At 41.3% G+C, this 20,636-nt stretch overlaps 1 protein-coding gene across 1 annotated transcript in view; it reads left to right on the top strand.

Moving 5' to 3' along the window:
- KCNQ3 (potassium voltage-gated channel subfamily Q member 3) overlaps window positions 1–20,636 on the top strand; it is a 257,211-nt gene that overhangs the window by 210,670 nt on the left and 25,905 nt on the right. Inside the window, exons 4-9 of the mRNA XM_005288823.5 lie at window positions 177–349; window positions 3,139–3,294; window positions 7,606–7,716; window positions 8,752–8,847; window positions 10,284–10,378; window positions 17,649–17,675. Of these exons, the coding sequence (XP_005288880.2) occupies window positions 177–349; window positions 3,139–3,294; window positions 7,606–7,716; window positions 8,752–8,847; window positions 10,284–10,378; window positions 17,649–17,675 (658 nt within the window). The remainder of the gene's footprint in view (window positions 1–176; window positions 350–3,138; window positions 3,295–7,605; window positions 7,717–8,751; window positions 8,848–10,283; window positions 10,379–17,648; window positions 17,676–20,636) is intronic.

Genomic DNA, 20,636 nt, shown 5'->3' with positions numbered 1-20,636 from the left:
AGACCCTGAAGAGGCTGGCTGTGTATCATCAGCAGAGCAGCGTGAGAAAGACCAACCCAGCTGAATTGTTAGGGGCACAGCGGTTCCAACAGCTCCCAGACTGCACCCCGGGGGTACAACCCATCACAGATGAGTCCACTTTTTGATCAGGCTTTCTTCTCCTTTATGCTGTGCAGATATCTTTGTGTTGATTGCCTCTGTGCCAGTGGTAGCTGTTGGGAACCAGGGCAATGTTCTGGCGACGTCGCTTAGAAGTCTGCGCTTCCTTCAGATCCTGCGGATGCTCCGAATGGACAGGAGGGGAGGCACGTGGAAGCTTTTGGGATCAGCTATTTGTGCACATAGCAAAGTAAGTGAGGAGTTCACAGCATTAATCTGAGTTAAGGGGAAAAAACGAAAAACAGAGGCAGATCCGACACTTGAGGAGAGTGTTGTGTAGTGTTTAGAGCAGCAAAGTGGTAGTCAAGACCCTTGAGTGCTATTCTCAGTTCTTCTGCAGACATGCTCTGTAACCCTAGCCAACTCTCTTACCCTCTTGGGGTCTGTGAGATTAAATTAATCAGGGCCTGATCCTGCACCATTGAAGCCAATGGACATTTTGGGCTTGACTTCAATAGGAGTTATATCCTTATTCATAAAGCATGTCAAGCTCTTTGGAAGAAAGCCCTATATAATAGTTAAGTGTTAACACAGGCTTCTCAGACTTGGCCACACAAGTCAAAGGGGACTCCAGTGAGAGAGAGAGAGATTTCTCTCTAGCTGGTGTCCATTAAGACTTGGATCTAATTTCCACTCAGTGCATCAGATTAAACTTCAGCCATGTTTGCTTGTGTGCATTGAGGGCAGCTGTATCTGTTTGTAGGGGGCTGCAGATTACATTGTCACCATTTGGGAAGAAATTTAAATTCACTAAATGGCCAAGCTGACTTACCCATCACTGGAGTCCTGGTCCATTAGCTGATTTCTGATACTTGATGGAATTGGCATCTGCATGTCAGTAATCACTGTCCCTTACACAGGCTTGGTGTAAAAGGCATCATCTGGCCCTTAGAGTAGTGTCCCTTGAGAAATATTGTAAAGTTCAGTGCCTGGGTTCATCTATCCTCCTATGCCACTTATGTGAAATGAGTCAGAGAAGTTTGGTGTGGGAGGGTGGTGGGAAAAGACTTATCTCAAAATCACAGCAGCAGTTCAATGCACAATGGTTTGATGCTGGTTAGCAGAAGTCAAGTAAGTTTCCATGAAAGTGGTTAATTTATTTTCACCCATAACCACGGGTCAGATAGTACAGTGATGGGTGCTAATATATTCTCCAGCTGCCTCTGAGTGTGTTCAGTTACAGGGTCAGACCCATTCTGGTCCATATCAGGTAGTTATGCTGCTCTTGCACCATTATTGTATAGGATTAGATGATAAAGAGTTACCTGAGTGAAAAGCTCTAAGATGGGGGTCTATGGGGTGGCCTGTGAAGCGGATTTGGAAAAAGGTCACTTATGCTAAAGACATAGCCACCATGTCTTTTTTAAGCATTGCAGGCTGCTAGTTTTCCAGAGGGCCTCCTCTGGTCTCTTTCCCAGATTGTGTCCTTCCACTTGGGCCTTGGCAGGCTGAGAAATATGTAGGGTTGCGAGGGTGTTTGCTAAAATGGGCACTAACGTTTAACAATCAAGTCTAAAAACATGGTTTATTAGTGAAGTCCCTCAGTGATTGCAAACCACAAATTTGCTACAGAGGTTGATTTACAGCAAGACACATTTGTAAAATTCTCAGGTACAACATCCCCCATGGTAGGTGATATGACCCAGGACCGAAAAGGAAAATCATGCCACAGGGAAAGCTGTCTGCAAAGTGCCCAGCACTCTGTTGGAGCACTACAAATTAATAATAATAATAATAACCTGAAAGAATATCTTCTTCCCACTTCTGATGAAACATGGTCACCAGGATGCACGTTCTAATACGTAAACTGCATCTGTATGGGAATCAGGGGTTCCGTTTCCACCTCTGTCAGTGTCTGATTCAGTGACCTTGGGAAAGTCAGAACTAGCTGATGTTCAGAAGTGCTGAGCACCCACAGCTCCTGTTGAATTCTGCCGGTTTGTTTATTTGCATTGCAATAGCACTTAGGTGCCCTAACGTGCTGGGTGCTGTACAGAGATATAGTAAAAGACAGTCCTGGCTCCCCAAAAGCTTATGAATATGCTTGAAAATCATGCTATCTTCCCCCTGTCCCCACATCGATTTAGGTGCCTAAAGCTCTCTGTGCTTTCATTTCCACATCTCGCAGTGGTTTTGCAAAACCAGGGCCAGGTTAAAGCCTAGGCAACATACATCCATGCCTGGGGTCCCCATCAGCTCATTGGATTCCATCAGAATCTCAATTTTCTCATTTAAACCCATAGTAGGTTTTTAGCCTGATGGTTGTGAAGAAAAGCTGAGAAGCGTGACCGGAGTGTAACTGATGCAGTGACGGCCGCGTAAAGTCTGAAACAATAGCTTTGAGTGGTTAAACTGCCCCACGCATCTCAATGGCTTGTCGTCTCCAAAATCCATTGCTGTGGGCCCTGTCAATACCACCCCAGCAGCAAATTGTGTGTGTTGTGGCAGGAGCAATGGAGTGCAACAGGCCCAGTCCCTCCACCTAAGCAGTGTCACGCTGACTGCTGGGGTAAGTGTTGAAGGGCTCCCCAACTGCCACGCTGCCTCTCTGGGATCACGACAAGGAGACATGAGTGACGCTCCTGTGAGGGGAAAGGGGCCCTGTGGGACTTCTCCAACTTCTGTGGAAGGGAAGTGAGGGGTCCATTCCCAATGAGAGGCCAAGGCTATGGTGCCAGGCCCCATGCTGTGATGTGTCTTGGGCCTTAATCCAGCCTTGAGCCAAACTACAACTGCAAATTGCTTTTATTTCCTCAGCAGCAAGGTGCTGTGTAAGTATTAAGTATTGTCGCATCTCTGCAGTGTGGAACAGCCAGAGCTGCACTATGCTGAACCCGGACTGTAATCCAGACAGAAGTGACAGTTCTTGCTGTTTTACCCTGTGTATCTCTCCTCTTTTGTCACTAGACGTCTGGCACTGCCATTGCAGAAGCTGATGCTGTTTTCAGTCTCCTCATTTTCAATCTGTTTCTTTTCCAGGAGCTCATCACTGCTTGGTACATCGGGTTCCTGACCCTTATCCTCTCCTCATTCCTTGTTTACCTGGTCGAGAAAGATGTGCCTGAAAAGGATGCCCATGGAGTAGAGATGAAAGAAGAGTTTGAAACCTATGCAGACGCACTGTGGTGGGGGCTGGTAAGTAGCTGTAGAAACTGTCTCTTATTTGTTGGTTTAATGGAAATAAAGCTGCCCGGTTGAATTAGGGTGTGAGGGGAATGGGGTAATATATTCAAAAGCACCTAAATCCCATTCTGAAAAGTGATTTGGGTACTTAGGAGCCTAAGTGTGACTGAAAGTCAATAGGATGTAAGCTCCTATGTGCGAAGAAAGTCCTATTGACTTTCAATCACAGTTTGGCTCCTACATACCTAAATCACTTTTGAAATTGAGACTTAGGTGCCCAAGTCACTGAAGTGCTTTTGAAAATTTAACTCTGGAATTTTGTTAGCTGGAGTCTAAGGGCCAGGTTTTCAAAAGCCTTCAGCACCTAACAGCTTCTATTTATGCACCTACGTGAAGTGGCTCAGAACAGTGGGAGCTGCTGCTGTGCTTAGCGCTTTTTGAAAAGCCAGCCATTTAGCTGCCTATGGAGAGGCTGAGGTTTTCTGGCAATCTGTCTCTAACTGTGAGTGCTGAGCTCTCTTGGAAATTTGGCCCAGAATGTCTGGTGAAGAAATCCCTATAGGGGAGATTTTCAAAGTCACAAGTAGGAGTCGGGCGCCCAACTGCCATTGACTTTCCCTGGAATTTGGGCACGCAACTGCCCATTGTGCTTCTGCAAATCTCCTCCTGAGATGCTAGTCTGAACCCTAGAGAATCATCATATATGAAGAGTCAGGCCCCGAAATGCTGTCTGAGTTTGGATTACATTGATATGGTGTGAGTTTCGGTGGAAGAGATGTTGGGCGGGTGGGGTATTCCAAATGAGGGGGCCACTGCAAGATCATGGTGCAGTCTGAACCCTAGATAATCACGGTACAAAACCAGAACCATGGCCTGACCCCTTTGTTTGGGATGCCCTCCCACATCGCTGCCACAGAAATTCACTATCAATTTAATCCAAACTCGTACAGCACTCAGGGGACTGAGTCTTCTCTCGGTTACATCAGTGCCAATAAGTAGTGACTGTACTGAAGTCAGAGGATTCACATTGGTGTCAATGAGAGGAAAATAAGAGCACTTGTGTATATTTCACATCCAGAATTGATTCATTCTTCTCCTGAGTTTGAGTTCAAATTGAATGTCTTACATGCAACCCATGTATTAGAGGTGTTGCCTCCTCCTGATACCCAAGGTTTCTACAACTCCTTATTCCTCTTTCTGGAGGTGGGTGACCCACGTTAGGACCAGTGGGTCCTGAGTTCTGTGTGTGCAGTGCCTCCAACTAGTAACTATGTTCGAAGCAAGAGAAAGACAAAGGAAAGTTGGGAAGGAGAACTAATAACTGATGACATTGAAGTGTTTAACATCTCTTTTGTTTCAGTCTTCACATACTCTACACAATTAATATTAACAAGGGGGAAGGAACACAAGCCAAAATAGGGAAAGAACAGACTAAAGACTATTTAGAAAAGTTAGATGTATTCAAGTTGGCAGGGCCTGATGAAATTCATTCTAAGGTACTTAAGGAACTAGCTCAAACAATCTCGGAACCATTAGCAATTACTTTTGAGAACTCATGGAGGACAAGACTCCAGAACACTAGAGAAGCGCAAACATAGTACCTGTCTTTAAAAAGGGGAACAAAGAGGCCCTGGAGAATTATTGAATCGTCAGCCTAAATTCAATACCTGGAAAGATACTGGAACAAATTATTAAACAATCAATTTGTAAGCACTTAGAGGATAATAGGGTTATAAAGAATAGCCAGCAAGGATTTATCAAGAATAAATGATGCCATACCAACCTAATTTCCTTCTTTGACAGGGGATTAGGGGAAAGCTGTAGATGTAATTTATCTTGATTTTAGTCAGGCTTTTGACACAGTCCCACATAACATTCTCATAAACAAATTAGGCAAATGTGGTCTAGATGAAATTACTATAAGGTGAGTACATAACTGGTTGAAAGACTATATTCAAAGAGTAGGTATCAATTGGTTTGCTGTCAAACCTGGGGGATGTATCTGCTGAGGTCCCGCAGGGCTCTGTCCTGGGTCCAGTACTATTCAATGTTTTCATTAATGGCTTCAATAATGGAGCAGAGAGTATGGTTATAAAATGTACAGATGACACCAAGCTGGAGGGGTTGCAAGCACTTTGGAGGACAGGATTAAAATTCAAGACAACTTTGACAAATTGAAGAACTGGTCTGAATTCAACAAGATGGGATTACAAATTGAATATGAGTCAACGACGTGATGTAGTTACCAAAAAAGGCTAATATCATTCTGAGGTTTATTAACAGGAGTGTCATATGTGAGACATGTGAGATAATTGTCCTGCTCCTTTTTGGCACTGGTGAGGCCTCAGCTGGAGAACTGTGTCCAATTTTGGGCACCACCCTTTGGAAAAGATCTACACAAAATGTTTAGTCTTGATGAAAGAAGACTGAGGGAAGACCTGATAACACTCTTCAAATATATTAAGAGCTATTGTAAAGAGGACTGTGATCAATTGTTCTCCATGTCCACTGAAGGTAGGACAAGAAATAATGTGTTTAATCTGCAGCAAGGGAGATTTAGGTTAGATATTAGGAAGAATTTTCTAACTATAAGGCTAATTAAGCTCTAGAATAGGCTTCCAAGGGAGGTTGTGGAATCCCCATCATTGGAGGTGTGTAAGAACAGGTTGGACAAACACCTGTCAGGAATTATCTAGGTTTACTTGGTCCTGCCTCAGTCTTGATGCCTTCTTGAGGTCCCTTCCAGCCCTACATTTCTATGATTCTGTGACTGGGTGAATAAACAAATAACAATCCTTATGACCTCGAGGAATTAAGGACCAAATAAGAATAAATAACACTGTATTCTGGAAAGGACCGTGGTAAATTAAAAGAAGGGCAAGAGAATCAAGTAAATGAGACCTGGACTACCACCACCACAACACACACTAAAAGCCCACAAATTAAGTCATTACAATGAGAAAGTCTCCCCGCATGCCTTATCTGGGTGTTGGAGCTGTATCTCCATGCGAAAGGCTGGCATCCCTTGCTGGGAGGCACACAGCTCTCCTTTTTGGCAGTAGTGAGTCCCTGTGAGCTTCAAGGCTCTCGGTGTAGGTGAGGCCTCTCAGATGCTGCTGGCAGTCAGCCCTCTCTGGTGAAGAGAACAAAACGGGGTGTCTGGTAGGATTGTGCATATAGTTGATTTTTTAGTTTGCTGGCGCTTCTGATATTTTAAGGTGTTTTTTAATGATTTTTTTTCAAAATTTTCAGTGAATCAAAAAGTCTAAAAAACACAATTTACTTCACATTGAACAAAATGTGTTGTTTGACATGAAACAAAATCTATCTTTTAGATTTCAAGCTGTTTTTTTAAAAAGGTTTTTTTTTTTTAATAAAATGGAAGGAAATTTCAAAATGAAACATTTTGAATTGAACACACAAAATGTTTCTTGTCAAAATAGTGAAATGAAACATTTCCATTTTTTGGAATCTTTTTTTGTGTGTAAAACACAAACAAGTCAGAGAGACCCATGCACATTTGTGAAATGTTTCGATGTTGCTAAATCTGCATTTTTCACCAAAAAAAAGTTTTGGCCAAAATTTGTGCCCAGCTCTCCAGTTCTCTGTGGCAGAGCGCAACTCAGGAGCTACGGCCTCTGCAGCAGTTCTAACCTGACACCCTGCAGCCAGCTCGCTTTACCCACCCAGCCTCTGTGGACTCAGCTCACGGTTGTGAGGAGCTCATGGCTTGAGTCACACACACACAATGTAAACATAAGGAATTCAGTCAGATCAAGGAAGCTGAGTGATGGGGGAAGAAGAAAAACACAAAGCAAAGGGAAAGCGATGCATAGGGAAACATTATGATCAGAAAACTATTTGTATTTAATAGAAGGAGTGTGAGGAGAGGACAGGCTGGTTTGTGGTGAAGCCCCTCAGCTGTCTCTATACCTAGCTTTGCTACAGACTTCCCGCCTGACCTTGGGCAGGTTACTTAATCGGTGTGCCATCTCAATTCTCCATTTGCAGAATGGGTATACTATATCACCTCTGTTTAGAGGTATTTTGAGAATAAATTCATTAACACGTATGAGACACGCAGGTACTATGACAATGAGTGCCATAAAAAAAACTATATCTATGGCTTACATTTTCCAGATTGCTTGCAAAATCCACGCTTAGGAAAGTTTGTGTTTGTGTATTTTTCTACAATGTCCAGAGGTCAAAGCAAAAGTTTATAAACTGGTCATGCAGGTTTGAAGGTCAAGCTTAAAAGAAATCCTCCTTTTTGTCCATTTGCATTGTCTGTCTTATAAAATGGCCAACCTATTCTCCCCACAGATTACCCTAGCAACAATTGGCTACGGTGACAAGACCCCCAAAACTTGGGAGGGGCGGCTGATAGCAGCCACATTCTCTCTTATTGGAGTTTCATTTTTTGCTCTTCCTGCCGTAAGTACCGTCCTTCTTTTTGTTTGAACAAAACACAGAGATAATGATGTAGAAAGTAAAGGAATAGCCTCCCCTCTATGCAGATTCCACTGGAAATTCAACTGCGAGTCTGCAGTTCAATGACTCCCAAGCTGGAATCTTGAGCACGTTAATGCATGGTGTGGGAAAAGCAATCTCTTTTCTCCTTGTGGCTAAGATAAAATGGATCCTAATCTGAATTATCCTGTGTGCAGAACTTTAGAACTAAGCCTATAAACAGGAGAATTATTCAGGTTTTGTTACAGATATGAGACTTGGACCTAATTTGCAAAAAGGGTGAAGGTAAAGTTTTTAAAAAGTGACTTAAGCCCTTAACCTTATTGAAAAGCAATAGGGCTTGGATTTCAATGCGACTTAGGTGCCTAAATACCTTTAAAAATCCGGCCTTAGATTCCTAAATTGCTTTTGAAAATGGGACTTGGTCACCAAAGCCCCCAAGTTATTTTTGAAAATTTTACCCTTGATCTGAAAGTTTCTCACGTGAGGTTGGTCCAAGATTTGGGTGACCTGGGCTCAACCTGTGGTTTCAAGTGGAAACAATGCAAAACTTGGAGCTTGAGGTTGGTTTCCTTTAGCTTAAAAAGAAATTCATGGGGGATGGGAGCCCAGGTGATCCGGTATCCAGTTTATGGTTCATATGCACCCCCTTCAGATCACAACCATAGAGTTTAGCTCAGTTCTGACTGAAACAGTAGAGGAGAGAAACAGACCAGCTGCACATCTTGTCATTGGCAAGGCAGTAGAAGACCAAGAAGGTTTTTGAGGAGCTTGTAATGAAACCAGGTGAAGCGCGGGCCTAGGTGACGCAAGATTTGTCAGAAAACTATGATGCTCTGTGAACTAGAACTGTCAGAAAAGTGCACTGAACCCCATGTGAATTGCCCCCACTAATTCCCCACAGCTCTGATTATCTCATCCACATGTTTTAAGAGAACTTTCTCCTCTGATTTTCTGTTGTTCTTGTGTTTTCAATCAAATCACCACCTCTGTTTTCAGGGCATCTTGGGTTCAGGGCTGGCTCTGAAAGTCCAGGAACAACATCGTCAGAAACATTTTGAGAAGAGAAGAAAGCCGGCAGCAGAACTTATACAGGTTTGGATTCTCTAGGTTTCCATCTTGAAATGATACTGTATAATAAGGGCCCTATGTAACAGAGTTCACAAAATACCTGTCCCTTTTAGTGCAAAAGTGGCTTTGCCACTAATTCGCATGTTCAAAGTGAAATTAGTCGTTCTGCTGAAATTTTCTAGGGAGCTTCCCCTCCAACATCCATTTCAGTGGCACAGAGTCACCTGAAACAAGATGGCAAAATCTTTCACACTACACGTTGTGTGTGGGGGGGAGAGGAGGAATCACCTGTTTTGCAAGGCCCCAGTTTCCATGTTTCCCTTGGGAGACTACCCCACATACAGAGAGTTGCCACGGACTTTTTGTTGCTGTAAAAACTCATCAATGCAAATAATGTTGGTCAATAGTGACTGTTGAGTTACAACTTACCATATGTGTTCCTGTAAAAGAATCAAGAAGAAAAAGTAGTTTGCAAAAGCAAAAAGAAAGCCTGTCATACTTCCCTGGATTGCTGATTGTCTTAAGAGCTGGTTAGAAGTCCATTTAATTCAATGCAAAGCCTGCCACTGACTTCACTGGATTTGGATCAGAGCCTTAGATTTTATTTTGTAAAATTAAATATAAAATTGGTAGCTTGAAGATTGATCTGTTTGACAAAAATCCTATATGCACCGCAAGCCATGCCCTGAATCAAATGACATCAATGGCAAAACTTTTACAGTGGGACCAGGATTACTTTCTTTGAAATCAATGGGAGCTGTGGGTATTTAGGACCTCTCCAGGTCAGACCCATTCTTTGGAGAAATAGGCAGAACAGTATACTTTTGCAGTAAAATTGTTACCTAGCAAAGGACACCGTGGGGATATCTGGAGAGGTTGACTCACTGACATTAAAGAATCACTGCGTAACAGGCGGCCAGGGTAACCACAGTACGGCTGTTTATGTGCTAGTGGAAGTTTGATAGGAGTTATGTGCTAATGTCTAAAATCATTCAGCAAAACTTTCCACAGCAGTATATTAAACTGATTGCTGCCCACTAACCATGGCTCTTTCAGATTCCCAGAGACATCAGACAGATCACATGTTCTACATTTTACTAAGTTAGATGGTCTTTTAGATTTATCAGACTTTAGAATAAAACAAGAGTAGTAAAATGTAACCTCTTCTGGGTATCTGAAAGCAATGGGCAGTGCACAGTATTCTGTCACATATGCCCCTGGGAACAGTTTTTGAGGACTACTGTCCTAGAGCATCTTTTTCTTATTATAAGCCTTACATGAACTATGGCACCATCTAATGGCAACTTTCAATATTGCTGTATAATAATTCAGTGCGACTCACTGAATATGTGCATTGTTATCTTCTTTTGAATTAAGAGGAGTATTAACTGGTTGCATTCACTTATAAGCACAGATAAACATTTCCCCTAATGCTACTAATGTCCCTTCATGTTATCCAGGCTGCCTGGAGGTACTATGCTACTAACCCCAACAGGATGGATCTCGTCGCCACCTGGAGGTTTTATGAATCAATTGTATCGTTTCCATATTTCAGGCAAGTGTGCTGTCCCCGCCGATCAGTAACGCCCTATACCGCAGAACTCAGATAGAACGTGGGATGTGGAATTTATGTGGATAAACAAGGTTTTGGATAATTGGGCTTGCTCAGTGTTACTGATGCAAATCGGGAATATCACCAGTTTCAGTTTAGAGGGAGGTTTCAGGCGTAAGGGGTTCTGCTGCATAACCCAATATATCTTTTCTGATCAGTTTCTGGTTTGAGATTTTATTGTTCACCACCTTCCTTTACTATTATTTATTGAAAATCCATTTAGTGTATGTGGACTTTTCTATATTGGGGATGATCATTCAATTCCATAGACGCAGGGAAACTAATTGTGAAATCTCTGAGTTTTTGAAAAGTGGGGACCATGTATTGGAAAAACATTTGTATGTTGCTTCTCTTTGTGTTTTGATTTACAGCCCATTCTCATAGACTTCCTTAAGGACTGGGCTCTGCAGCCCTCATAACTTAGTTTAAATTCTACTCATAGGGTTGCGCAAATGGGCCCTTATAGAGGAGGATTTAAAAGATTTAGAATAAAAACCATCACAAAAACCCCATTCCTTATCAATTGAAATGTAAAGTATGGCCTTAGATATGGAGGTAATACATAGTTATATGAAAAGCAAGTGTGAAAATGGCAACTTATGTAATATAAAATACATTCAGCATATCACTGTAAAGCAATATAATAATACACGTTAGCTGATGTAATATTCTGGCCAGTAGGGAACAGTGGTGTGTGCATGTGTATAGGCACGCACACACATACACATTCATATAATACACACAAATACAAATACCCACGTGCACACACTTATGATAATCTGTGTCCTGTCTCTCGACAGGATTGACAAAAGTATTTTTTCTCATGAACCTTGCAGAGCAAATACAGTTATGGGAGAGTGAGATGGATTCTGTTGTACTTCAATTTTCATTTACAAAATTGGAAGCTCTGCTCTGATTTCTACCTATTTTGTTTCTAATGATGGAGTAAGAGGAGCGAAGAACTCAGCTTGTTTTTCAGATTCAGGTTCTGTTTGACAAGTTCAAAGAATCATAGAATATTAGGGTTGGAAGAGACCTCAGAAGGTGATCTAGTCCAAACCCCTGCTCAAAGCAGGACCAACACCAACTAAATCATCCCAGCCAAGACTTTGTCAAGCCAGGCCTTAAAAACCTCTAAGGATGGAGGTTCCACCACCTCCCTAGGTAACCCATTTCAGTGCTTCACAACCCTCCTAGTGAAATAGTGTTTCCTAATATCCAACCTAGATCTCCCCCACTGCAACTTGAGACCATTGCTCCTTGTTCTGTCATCTGCCACCACTGAGAACAGCTGAGCTCCATCCTCTTTGGAACCCCCCTTCAGATAGTTGAAGGCTGCTATCAAATCCCCCCTCACTCTTCTCTTCTGCAAACTAAACAAGCCAGTTCCCTCAGCCTCTGCTCGTAAGTCATCTGCCCCAGTCCCCTGATCATTTTTGTTGCCCTCCACTGGACTCTCTCCAATTTGTCCACATCCTTTCTGTAGTGGGGGGCCCAAAACTGGATGGCCTCACCAGTGCTGAATAGACGGGAATAATCAATTCTCTCGATCTGCTGGCAATGCTCCTACTAATGCAGCCCAATATGCCGTTAGCCTTCTTGGCAACAAGGGCACACTGCTGACTCATATCCAGCTTCTCATCCACTGTAATCCCCAGGTCCTTTTCTGCAGAACTGCTGCTTAGCCAGTCGGTACCCAGCCTGTAGCAGTGCATGGGATTCTTCCGTCCTAAGTGCAGGACTCTGCACTTGTCCTTGTTGAACCTCATCAGATTTTTTTTGGCCCAATCCTCCAATTTGTCTAGGTCACTCTGGACCTAGTTTAAATCATGATTTAAATCACTAATCAGGAAGACTCAATTTAATCATGGATTTCTACGTAAAAGTGCATTGTTGTTGGTTGTTATAACCTTAATACATATTCTTCACACCTCAGAGATAGATGTAGGTTTCATTTTTAGAAGGTACACACTATACATTTTGAAAACTTTTCAGATTAGTTTTACAGCTATATCAGAAAATGAATGATTGTTTGGTTATTTCATTTACCAAAGGTAATTGAAGCAGATATTTATGAAGTCATTGGGAGGTGAACGATCTCCAATTCAACAGGCTAATCATTAATATTTGGAGGATTTTCTTGCCATGCTATATTAGGAGGAGAACATCACCAGAACATCACCAGACAGACATTTACATTGTTTTATTTAACTAAAACAACAACGTTATGTATTCTTCAACAGCAAACATATAATATTTTAACAAAGAAAGCCTATGCATTTTTGAATTTAGTTAAACATTCAAGGTTTTTAAAATCAGGTTTGTTTTTGTTAAAATTGTTTTTAACTAAAATAGTTAAATGAAATATTTAAAACAAACAAACAAAAATTAAATCGACTATGTCAGCCAGGTCAACATGAGAAACTTAAAATATTGGCTTCTGCAGCTAACTCAACTTCAGCAGTCGTCTTCACCTTCATTTTCCTGTTTGTTCATAATCTGGAAAAGAAAAACAAGCATTCCTGCTTTTTCAGGTCCCAAACGATTTCTCAATTTGGAATGAATTAGTCCAAAGGAAGAAAATATTCTTTTTACACCGGCAGAAGAAGCTACTGTTGTCAAAAGTGAGATTATCACTTCAACAGTCTCTGAATCCAAGTGCTTAAGTGACTTCCACCAGTTCACTGGTGTGACTTTCTTTAAAACATCCTCAGCAAACATATTTCCTGAATGGTTCACCCTTAGCTCTGAAGTTTATTATAGTTGGCATTATGGAGGGATGATTGCTGGTAATCCATGTCATAGCCAACTCCTCTTCTTCAGCAGTTAAGGTTTCACCCTGGTACTGAGTATTTAGAATATTTGCAAGAAAATGAGCTGGAGATAGTGCTTGTCCCATTCATTTTTTTAATGCTTGTAATTTAACTCTGTCATTGCATATTTCTCTTTTTAAGATCTCACTCGGTTCCTTCCAAATTTCAACAGCATCCGCAATAAAACAGCTATTTCCCTGCATTTTGTTCAAGACTACAGAAATAGGCTTCAGGGTACTCAGCATGTGTTCAACATTTCTCTTAAGCTGTGAACTTTGGCTGTGACAGTGCCATCTATTTTTTCATGATTTTGTTCACAAACTGTTATCAGATTAGGCTAGTTCTTGATATAATGCTTAAAACAGTCCACTACTGAGTTCCATCGCACGTCTTATGGGAGAGGCAGCATGGTTCCTCCCACTTTTTTCAGAGCAGCTGCTGCAAAGTGGTTGTTACGGAAGTATTTTGCAATTTCAACAACATTAGCCTTTATTTCTGGAACACTGAAGTCTTTGGCTAGGAGGTGCATCAAATGAGCACTGCAACCGTATGCTATTAGCTTGGGACTCTCTTCTAAATTTCTTCTCATCTTGGATACATTTGCAGCACTGTCTGTGACCAAGCTGCGTACTAGACATTTTAATTTTTTTTCACAGTTTGTTATAGCTTTTACTACTACTTCTTGTAAGTATTCTCCTGTGTGTGTATTTCCTGATGTATCAATAGTTTCTGTAAGGAAAACATTCCCTTCTTCTGTTGTCACACAAGCACATACAACAAGATCATTGTGGACATTGCTCCACCCATCAAGACTCAGGTTAACAATTTCACCCTCTAGACCTTTTGCACACTGCTCAATTTCTCTTTCATACACTTTATCCAGCAATTTGCCTGCGACATCTGCTCTGTTGGGTGGACTGTATCCTGGTCTTAATGACTGAACCATGTTAATGAAGTGTGGGTTCTCAATCATACGGAAAGGAGAGTTTGTTGCATAAACAAACCGGGCAATTTTTTAAATCAATTACCTCTTTTTGTAATCTTCTGGTTCTTATCACAAACTTATTTATGGTTGTTTCTGGAAGATGGAGATTTTTTTTTCTTTTTGCTACGGGTGCTATACTGTGGCTATGTGACATATATGATGTGACTGAAACACTATCATTGGCAGATAACTCTGAAACTATAGAAAATTATGGTGATCTTGAAGGTGGATAGTCTTCAGAATCCTGTAGGTTGAGGATGGATTCCCCTAAACAAAATAAGTCAATGCAGTTATTTAATTATTATTACCATACTGCTCATTTTGTATTACTCATTGCATTCACTGACACTCAGTACTACTTTAAAGGTGAAATTGTAAAAGGAAGATCTGCCTATGTCAGCTATTTATTTTTTATCACAACTGCATATAAAATGATAGTACCATAGAGTAACAACTATATTTTTTGCTCAAACATGAGAATTCAAGAATAGTCCATAAGGAAGACAGGCAGTCCTTAAGAAAGAAGTATGAAATAAAAAAGTTTACCAACCTGAAGATCTTGCATGTTCAGACATGTTCCTTTCATCATCTTCAACGCAGCTTCCTCCTGAGAAGGAACACTTCTCATGATGTTGTTTCATTCGGGAAACCAGGCCTTGCATTTCTTTGTTGCACTGTTTGCATTTTGCACACATGCCTGTCTTACCCACAGATAGAGGAACTTCATTAAAATATTCCCAAACTGGGTCTCCTTAACGGCCTGCTGCCATTATAGGTTTTCCCTTCTAGTCAAGGAATGCTATGGTAGATCTCAAATCAATGAACTCAGAAAGACATCAAGAGTTCTGGAATATGCTGCTCAAACAGTTTCACTTTTGTTTCAGTTGCCTGTCCCTCCCTTCTCACATTTATTCCAGACTTCTCCTTGTCCGGATCTATTCCTCTCCCAACAATCTTCTATTCATTGAACTTTTTGAAATTTTGCACTTTTAGAGAGAGGTAAGGGATTGACTCTGTGTACACAAATTTGCAGGGGGACAATAGGTTTGAGGTATATTATTTCTCACCTCTATATATTATTTATTTATTTAAAAACATTTTTGCTGTTAACAAGCATGTTATCTCTGGAGACACAAAAATTCAGTTTGAGAACTGCAAAATTAAGCATCTCTGATTGATTCTTCTAGACTGAGCACTGGGTCCCATTGGGTAGATAGAAAGAGTAACCTAAATAATCTATACAGAAGCCTCTGGAACCCCATAAGATTGGGTCCCTAATTCATGAACTATTGGAACTCATTTACAAAACTTTTCTTAAATATTACATGAATATATTGTCTCATACTATAGAACTAGAATTTATAATTCCTATTCCATGATGAGATATCTTTGAGCTATAATGTACCTTTAGATAGGTTAGATAGGTTTTTTCCTCAAAAAGCATTTTATCAAAAAAATCCAATTTAAGTAAAAAAAAATCTGATTTAAATAAAAGAAATCCGATTTTTTTTTAATCGTTGATTTTTATCCACCCTGGTAAGTAGGGAGCTTACTTTTAGAAAGGGCTTTGTGGAATCGCACAGCTGGGAGACAAGCTGGGAAAAATCTACCTGATGAACAGGCCTTTGATCTTTCTTTCTATTGGCTTGTCTACACAAACAAATAGTTTGTGGTGAGCTGGGGTGTGAATCTGCCTCACAGAGTCTGAAGACTAATTGTCTATGTGGACCCTGTTGATGCACATTAGCAATGTGTTAGTTAACTTTCATCTAGTCCTCTTTGAAATGGGAGAATGAGCAGAAATTGGCTTTTAACAAAGGGGAAAACTAAGAGTCTATTATGGAGTCAATTTCCTTTTGTAGTATTCTGAAATTTACCCAGCATGACATCTCAGGAGCAGCTTTGTGTGCCTCCATTTTAAATCCTGAGGGCACTTGTAACCTGGATTTTACAGGAGATCTTGGGAATAGATGACTGACATACACAGAACTGACAGTGTTCTTTTATATTTAAGGGTTTGTTAATGCTGAGGATTCTTTCCCCTCCCTCTTGAACTGTATTGGCCAGAGTGTTCTGACATCACAACGATAGGTGTGGTATCAGAACCCATGTAGACCAGAATAATTAACTGAACTAAGGTTGGCCTTTTGTAAGTGGAGCTATTTAATTGTCTAATGAATCCAGGGGAATGGGCTAAGTGATTTTTATAATTGTATCCCTTTGCAGCCATTAGCTGAGGATAGGATATTGCAGTGGGGAGAGTTCATGAGAAACACTTTTTTTTTTTTTTAGAAGTGGGGGTCATATTTTTTCTTGATTGTTTTGTTTTCAAATCTGCTCTCTGAGTTTAGGTGCCAAAAACCAGAAACACCCCAAATTAATGTAAACTTTTGCAGACCTTGATATGAACCTTTCTCTTCCTCAGTTTCCCTGCCTGTACATGGGGATAATAATCCTTCCTCACGTTGAGCTCTATAGATTAAAAGTGCCATTACAATTACTCTCTACTATCTATCCCTACTAATGCAGCATTGTGCCTACGGTGGATACACTTAGAGTTTGTTCCAGTTATAGTGTTATCACTGATTCCAGCAACATTCTGTGGACGTAAAATATGACTGGAGCTTGTAATATCTCTGTGAGAGGACTAAACTTGATGTGCTCACTGTACTTATGGTTAGCAGCAGTTGGCATTCCACGGTATTTCTTTAAATTGGTTTGGGGAAGCATTTGTTTACCTCTGAAACCAGTAAGCTGAGAGAGAAAAGAACATGTCACATTTCCATTAGTGAAAGAATAACTCACAATTTGTTTTACTCACAACATCTTTCACTCTGACTGGTCTGGGATGTATTGTAAAATAAATCTTCAAGGGGGAAAATCCCTTGGAAATATTTATTTAGGACTCAGTTAATTTTTCTACTCTTCTCATTTGTCTCCCTACTACTTCAGTCTCTCTTTCCACACTGTCCATTGAAAAAATTCAACCATTTCCAAAGAGGTCCTTGAGCTCAGTGTTTTGTTCAAAATGTTAATTCTCAGCTCCCTCAGTGGAGCAGGTGACCATTGGGAGTTCTGACTCAGTGGTGTGATATCAAGCTTGCCCATCCACGCAAGCCTACCTGGGTGACTTTACAATTGAAGTGAAATGTGAAACTTAACTATTCACTGAAGTCTGGGCCTTCAACGTAAGGGTCATAAACAGGTTTGCCTGGGGTTATACCCACCTTCTTTTCTTTATGGCTAGTTGGGAGGGGAATGCCAGAGCTTTTTCTGTTGTAACACGGGGTTGCAGTATGGAAAAGATGAGAACCACTGCTCTACAGCAATGCCAGAAAGAAAACTTCTGAATTTAACACACACTTCTTCTCTCCTTGCTTTTTCCTGTTGCTTTCGCTCTTCTTTTCCCCAAAAGAAAAGAGCAATTGGATGGTACTGCCAGGTATGTAACTGTCATGATTATATCCTTGCTTTAATATCATTGTTGAAGAATGCCTTATGGTTAATATTCTGTTTGTTGGCTCACATGCCACTAACAAAAAATGCTATTAACACTGTAAATATTAATTAAAAACAATTAAACAATGTATTTCTGAGTGCTTCCTTTATTTTTTCCTTTAATAATGGATCAAAGATCCTATATGTACAAAATGTACGGTACTGTGGAATTTTGTAACTAACCTAACTAGTTGTTTACATCTAAGGATTGGCCTAAATAGACTTCTGTTAGACTATGTGGTATAACCATGGCTTAGCATTCAGGTTGTTATTGGGAGATTTGGGTCTTCTAACTAACATAGTTGGTTAATAACACTGCAATATCTTGCTATGAGAAATCATGATTGTTGTAATTCACTACGTTCACAAGCTCCTTGAGAACAGGTGTAATGAAATCCTAAGATGGACGAACAGTATTACTAAAGTCCCTTGGCAGTTCTTAAAAAAAAAAAAAAAAACCACTCTGTCACGGGTGGAGGGATAGCTCAGTGGTTTGAGCATTGGCCTGCTAAACCCAAGGCTGTGAGTTCAATCCTTGAGGAGGCCATTTAGGGATCTGGGGAAAAATCAGTACTTGGTCCTGCTAGTGAAGGCAGGGGGCTGGACTTGATGACCTTTCAAGGTCCCTTCCAGTTCTAGGAGATGGGATATCTCCATTAATTTCAAATTTAGGGTTTGATGTAAAGTCCATTGGCATTCCCAATGGTAGACTCCCCTTGACTTTGGTGGGCTTTGGAGCAGATCCCTACTGAAAAGAAGTAAGGTTTCTTCAATGAGTAGGGATGTGATACAAGTCAGACTGCAGCTCCTTAAACACACTAGGAAACCACATATACACCAGGAATAAAAATTTCAAAAGCAATTAAGTCACTTAGACTCTTAGTGAAACTCAGTAGGACTTTGGCTCCTAAGTCACTTTGATGCTTTTAAAAATATTACCCTAGGATCCCTTATTTCCCTAGGCTGTGGTTTCTTTTGAAACAATAGCCTTCTTCAGCAGAATGGTTACTGATCTTGCAATCATTACTGCCAGACAGCACAGAGAAAAGAGTATTTCATGAAAGAGGTTGAACCACTCCAGATAAATAGGCAGGTGTGTGCAGTTCCCACTGACCTCAGAAGACTTTTGATCAGCCCCCATGATGCTGTCATATGACAGCTTCCTGTCTGATTGCTAATTGTTTTATTACAATTAACACAATTAAAATTGCTAAGTGACTTGCTCTTCTTTGTAATTAGATTTAATAAAGGATATTATAATTTATATTACACTGCAGTTTTCCTTTCACATTTCATACAAACAAATGATGAAGGCTTTCTTAGTACATGGAGTGGCACAAAAAGTGATTGTGTCTCCAGTACCTGGCAGCCATGAAGTTCTTAGTGAAAAAGTTGTAGCAGCAAAGTGTATTGTTTGAGTTTTGGAGTGCAGCGGGAGTACGAGGAGTTGAGCTGCGCCTGTCGAAGAGGAGCTAGGAATAAATAACTAGTGTACAGACTAAAACTGAGGCAAGGTTGGGTGATGAACAATAGTTTTTAAAATCTCCATTCTGTGCCCATTGAACTCAGCGGCAAAGGTCCATATGATTTCAATGAGAGCAGATATAATACATACATGTGCGTTCGTGCGCACACACACTCTGATATAAATTCAGTACTGTCTTTCTCTCATTTCCATGAACAAATAGAGTATTAGTCAGGTGCAGGGATGGTTTAAGGCAAGACTCTTGCAATCTGGACCCAGTAGTGCAATAGACTCACAGCTGTATGTGACTATTTGGGGTGGACTGTTTGGGGAGGAGAGGAAAGGGCCACCGAGGAGGCTGTAGAGGGAAGAGGAATGTAGCCACTGGTGAGGCTGCATGAAAGTGTCTGTGAGGGGGGAAGGCTGATACAATTTTTGTGGCACCCCAAAGTTTTACTGGATCTCACTTTCTACGTAGGGTAAAACCATGCAGTTATGTGATGTGGTTGGATGAAAAGCAGGCCTGGCTGTCCATGGCCCCTGGTGCTGGCACAAGATAGGATGGTTGATGCTGACAGGAAAGGATGGGACTCTGGTACCAGTGCTGGGTATGCCTTCCTGGTAGATTCAGCTCTGCCGTGTATGTTGCTGCTGCTCTGTGAAAAACAGTTCCTCCCCCATAAGTGGTACATACCCACACTCTACAAGGCAGCATTTAGCCCATACTCTTAATTCATCCCTAGTCAGGATTTACCAGGTTATGGCTTCATGCCAGAAGTCTTGTTCACTTGCCTTTCATTCCTCTAGCACCTTAAATACCGGGTTGCTAGTTACTGTGAGTATCACATAGAAATTTTGCTGTAGAAAGATGAATTCACTTCTCCCCCTTTGTCTGACATAGCCTAGTTCTGTTCTTCTTCAGGGTGCATTGCAAGGCCTGTCTGTTGACTCAGGCTTTTCCTGAGGGTTTAGCTCCACTGGGAAGGTGTTCTGAGTGTAAGTGGGGGAATGGTCCCGCTATTGTGGGGAACTTTCCTGGCTTATACACTGTCCCGGTGAAATGGGCAAGTGAAAGGATCTGAGTCCTCGCTCCCACTTCCTTTACCCAGAGGCCTACCTGACCTCAAGGGCTCCCCTTCCACTCTCCTGTGTGGCAGAGTCCTCGTAACCCCAGCAAGGCTGGGCCCAGGATTCCTGGGGAGCTCGACCCCCAACCTTGTCGTGGTGACTTAGGACAGGGGCTAGGGTGTCCCCACTCCGGGGTGCTCTCTCTGCACTGGATGCTTCCCTGACCCACTGATCATTACATACAGGTCAAAGCAAATACAATACAAAAGGAAAAACTGGGAAAGGTTAAAGGAAAACACATCACCCCACTCTGTGGCACGGGGACATCACAACCAGCATCTCTGGAATGTCAGGGAAGTTCAGTCTGTTCCT

Source organism: Chrysemys picta, chromosome 2, assembly GCF_011386835.1.
Source record: "Chrysemys picta bellii isolate R12L10 chromosome 2, ASM1138683v2, whole genome shotgun sequence".
Classification (NCBI taxonomy): Eukaryota; Metazoa; Chordata; order Testudines; family Emydidae; genus Chrysemys; species Chrysemys picta.
This window is presented reverse-complemented; position numbering and strand designations above follow the sequence as displayed.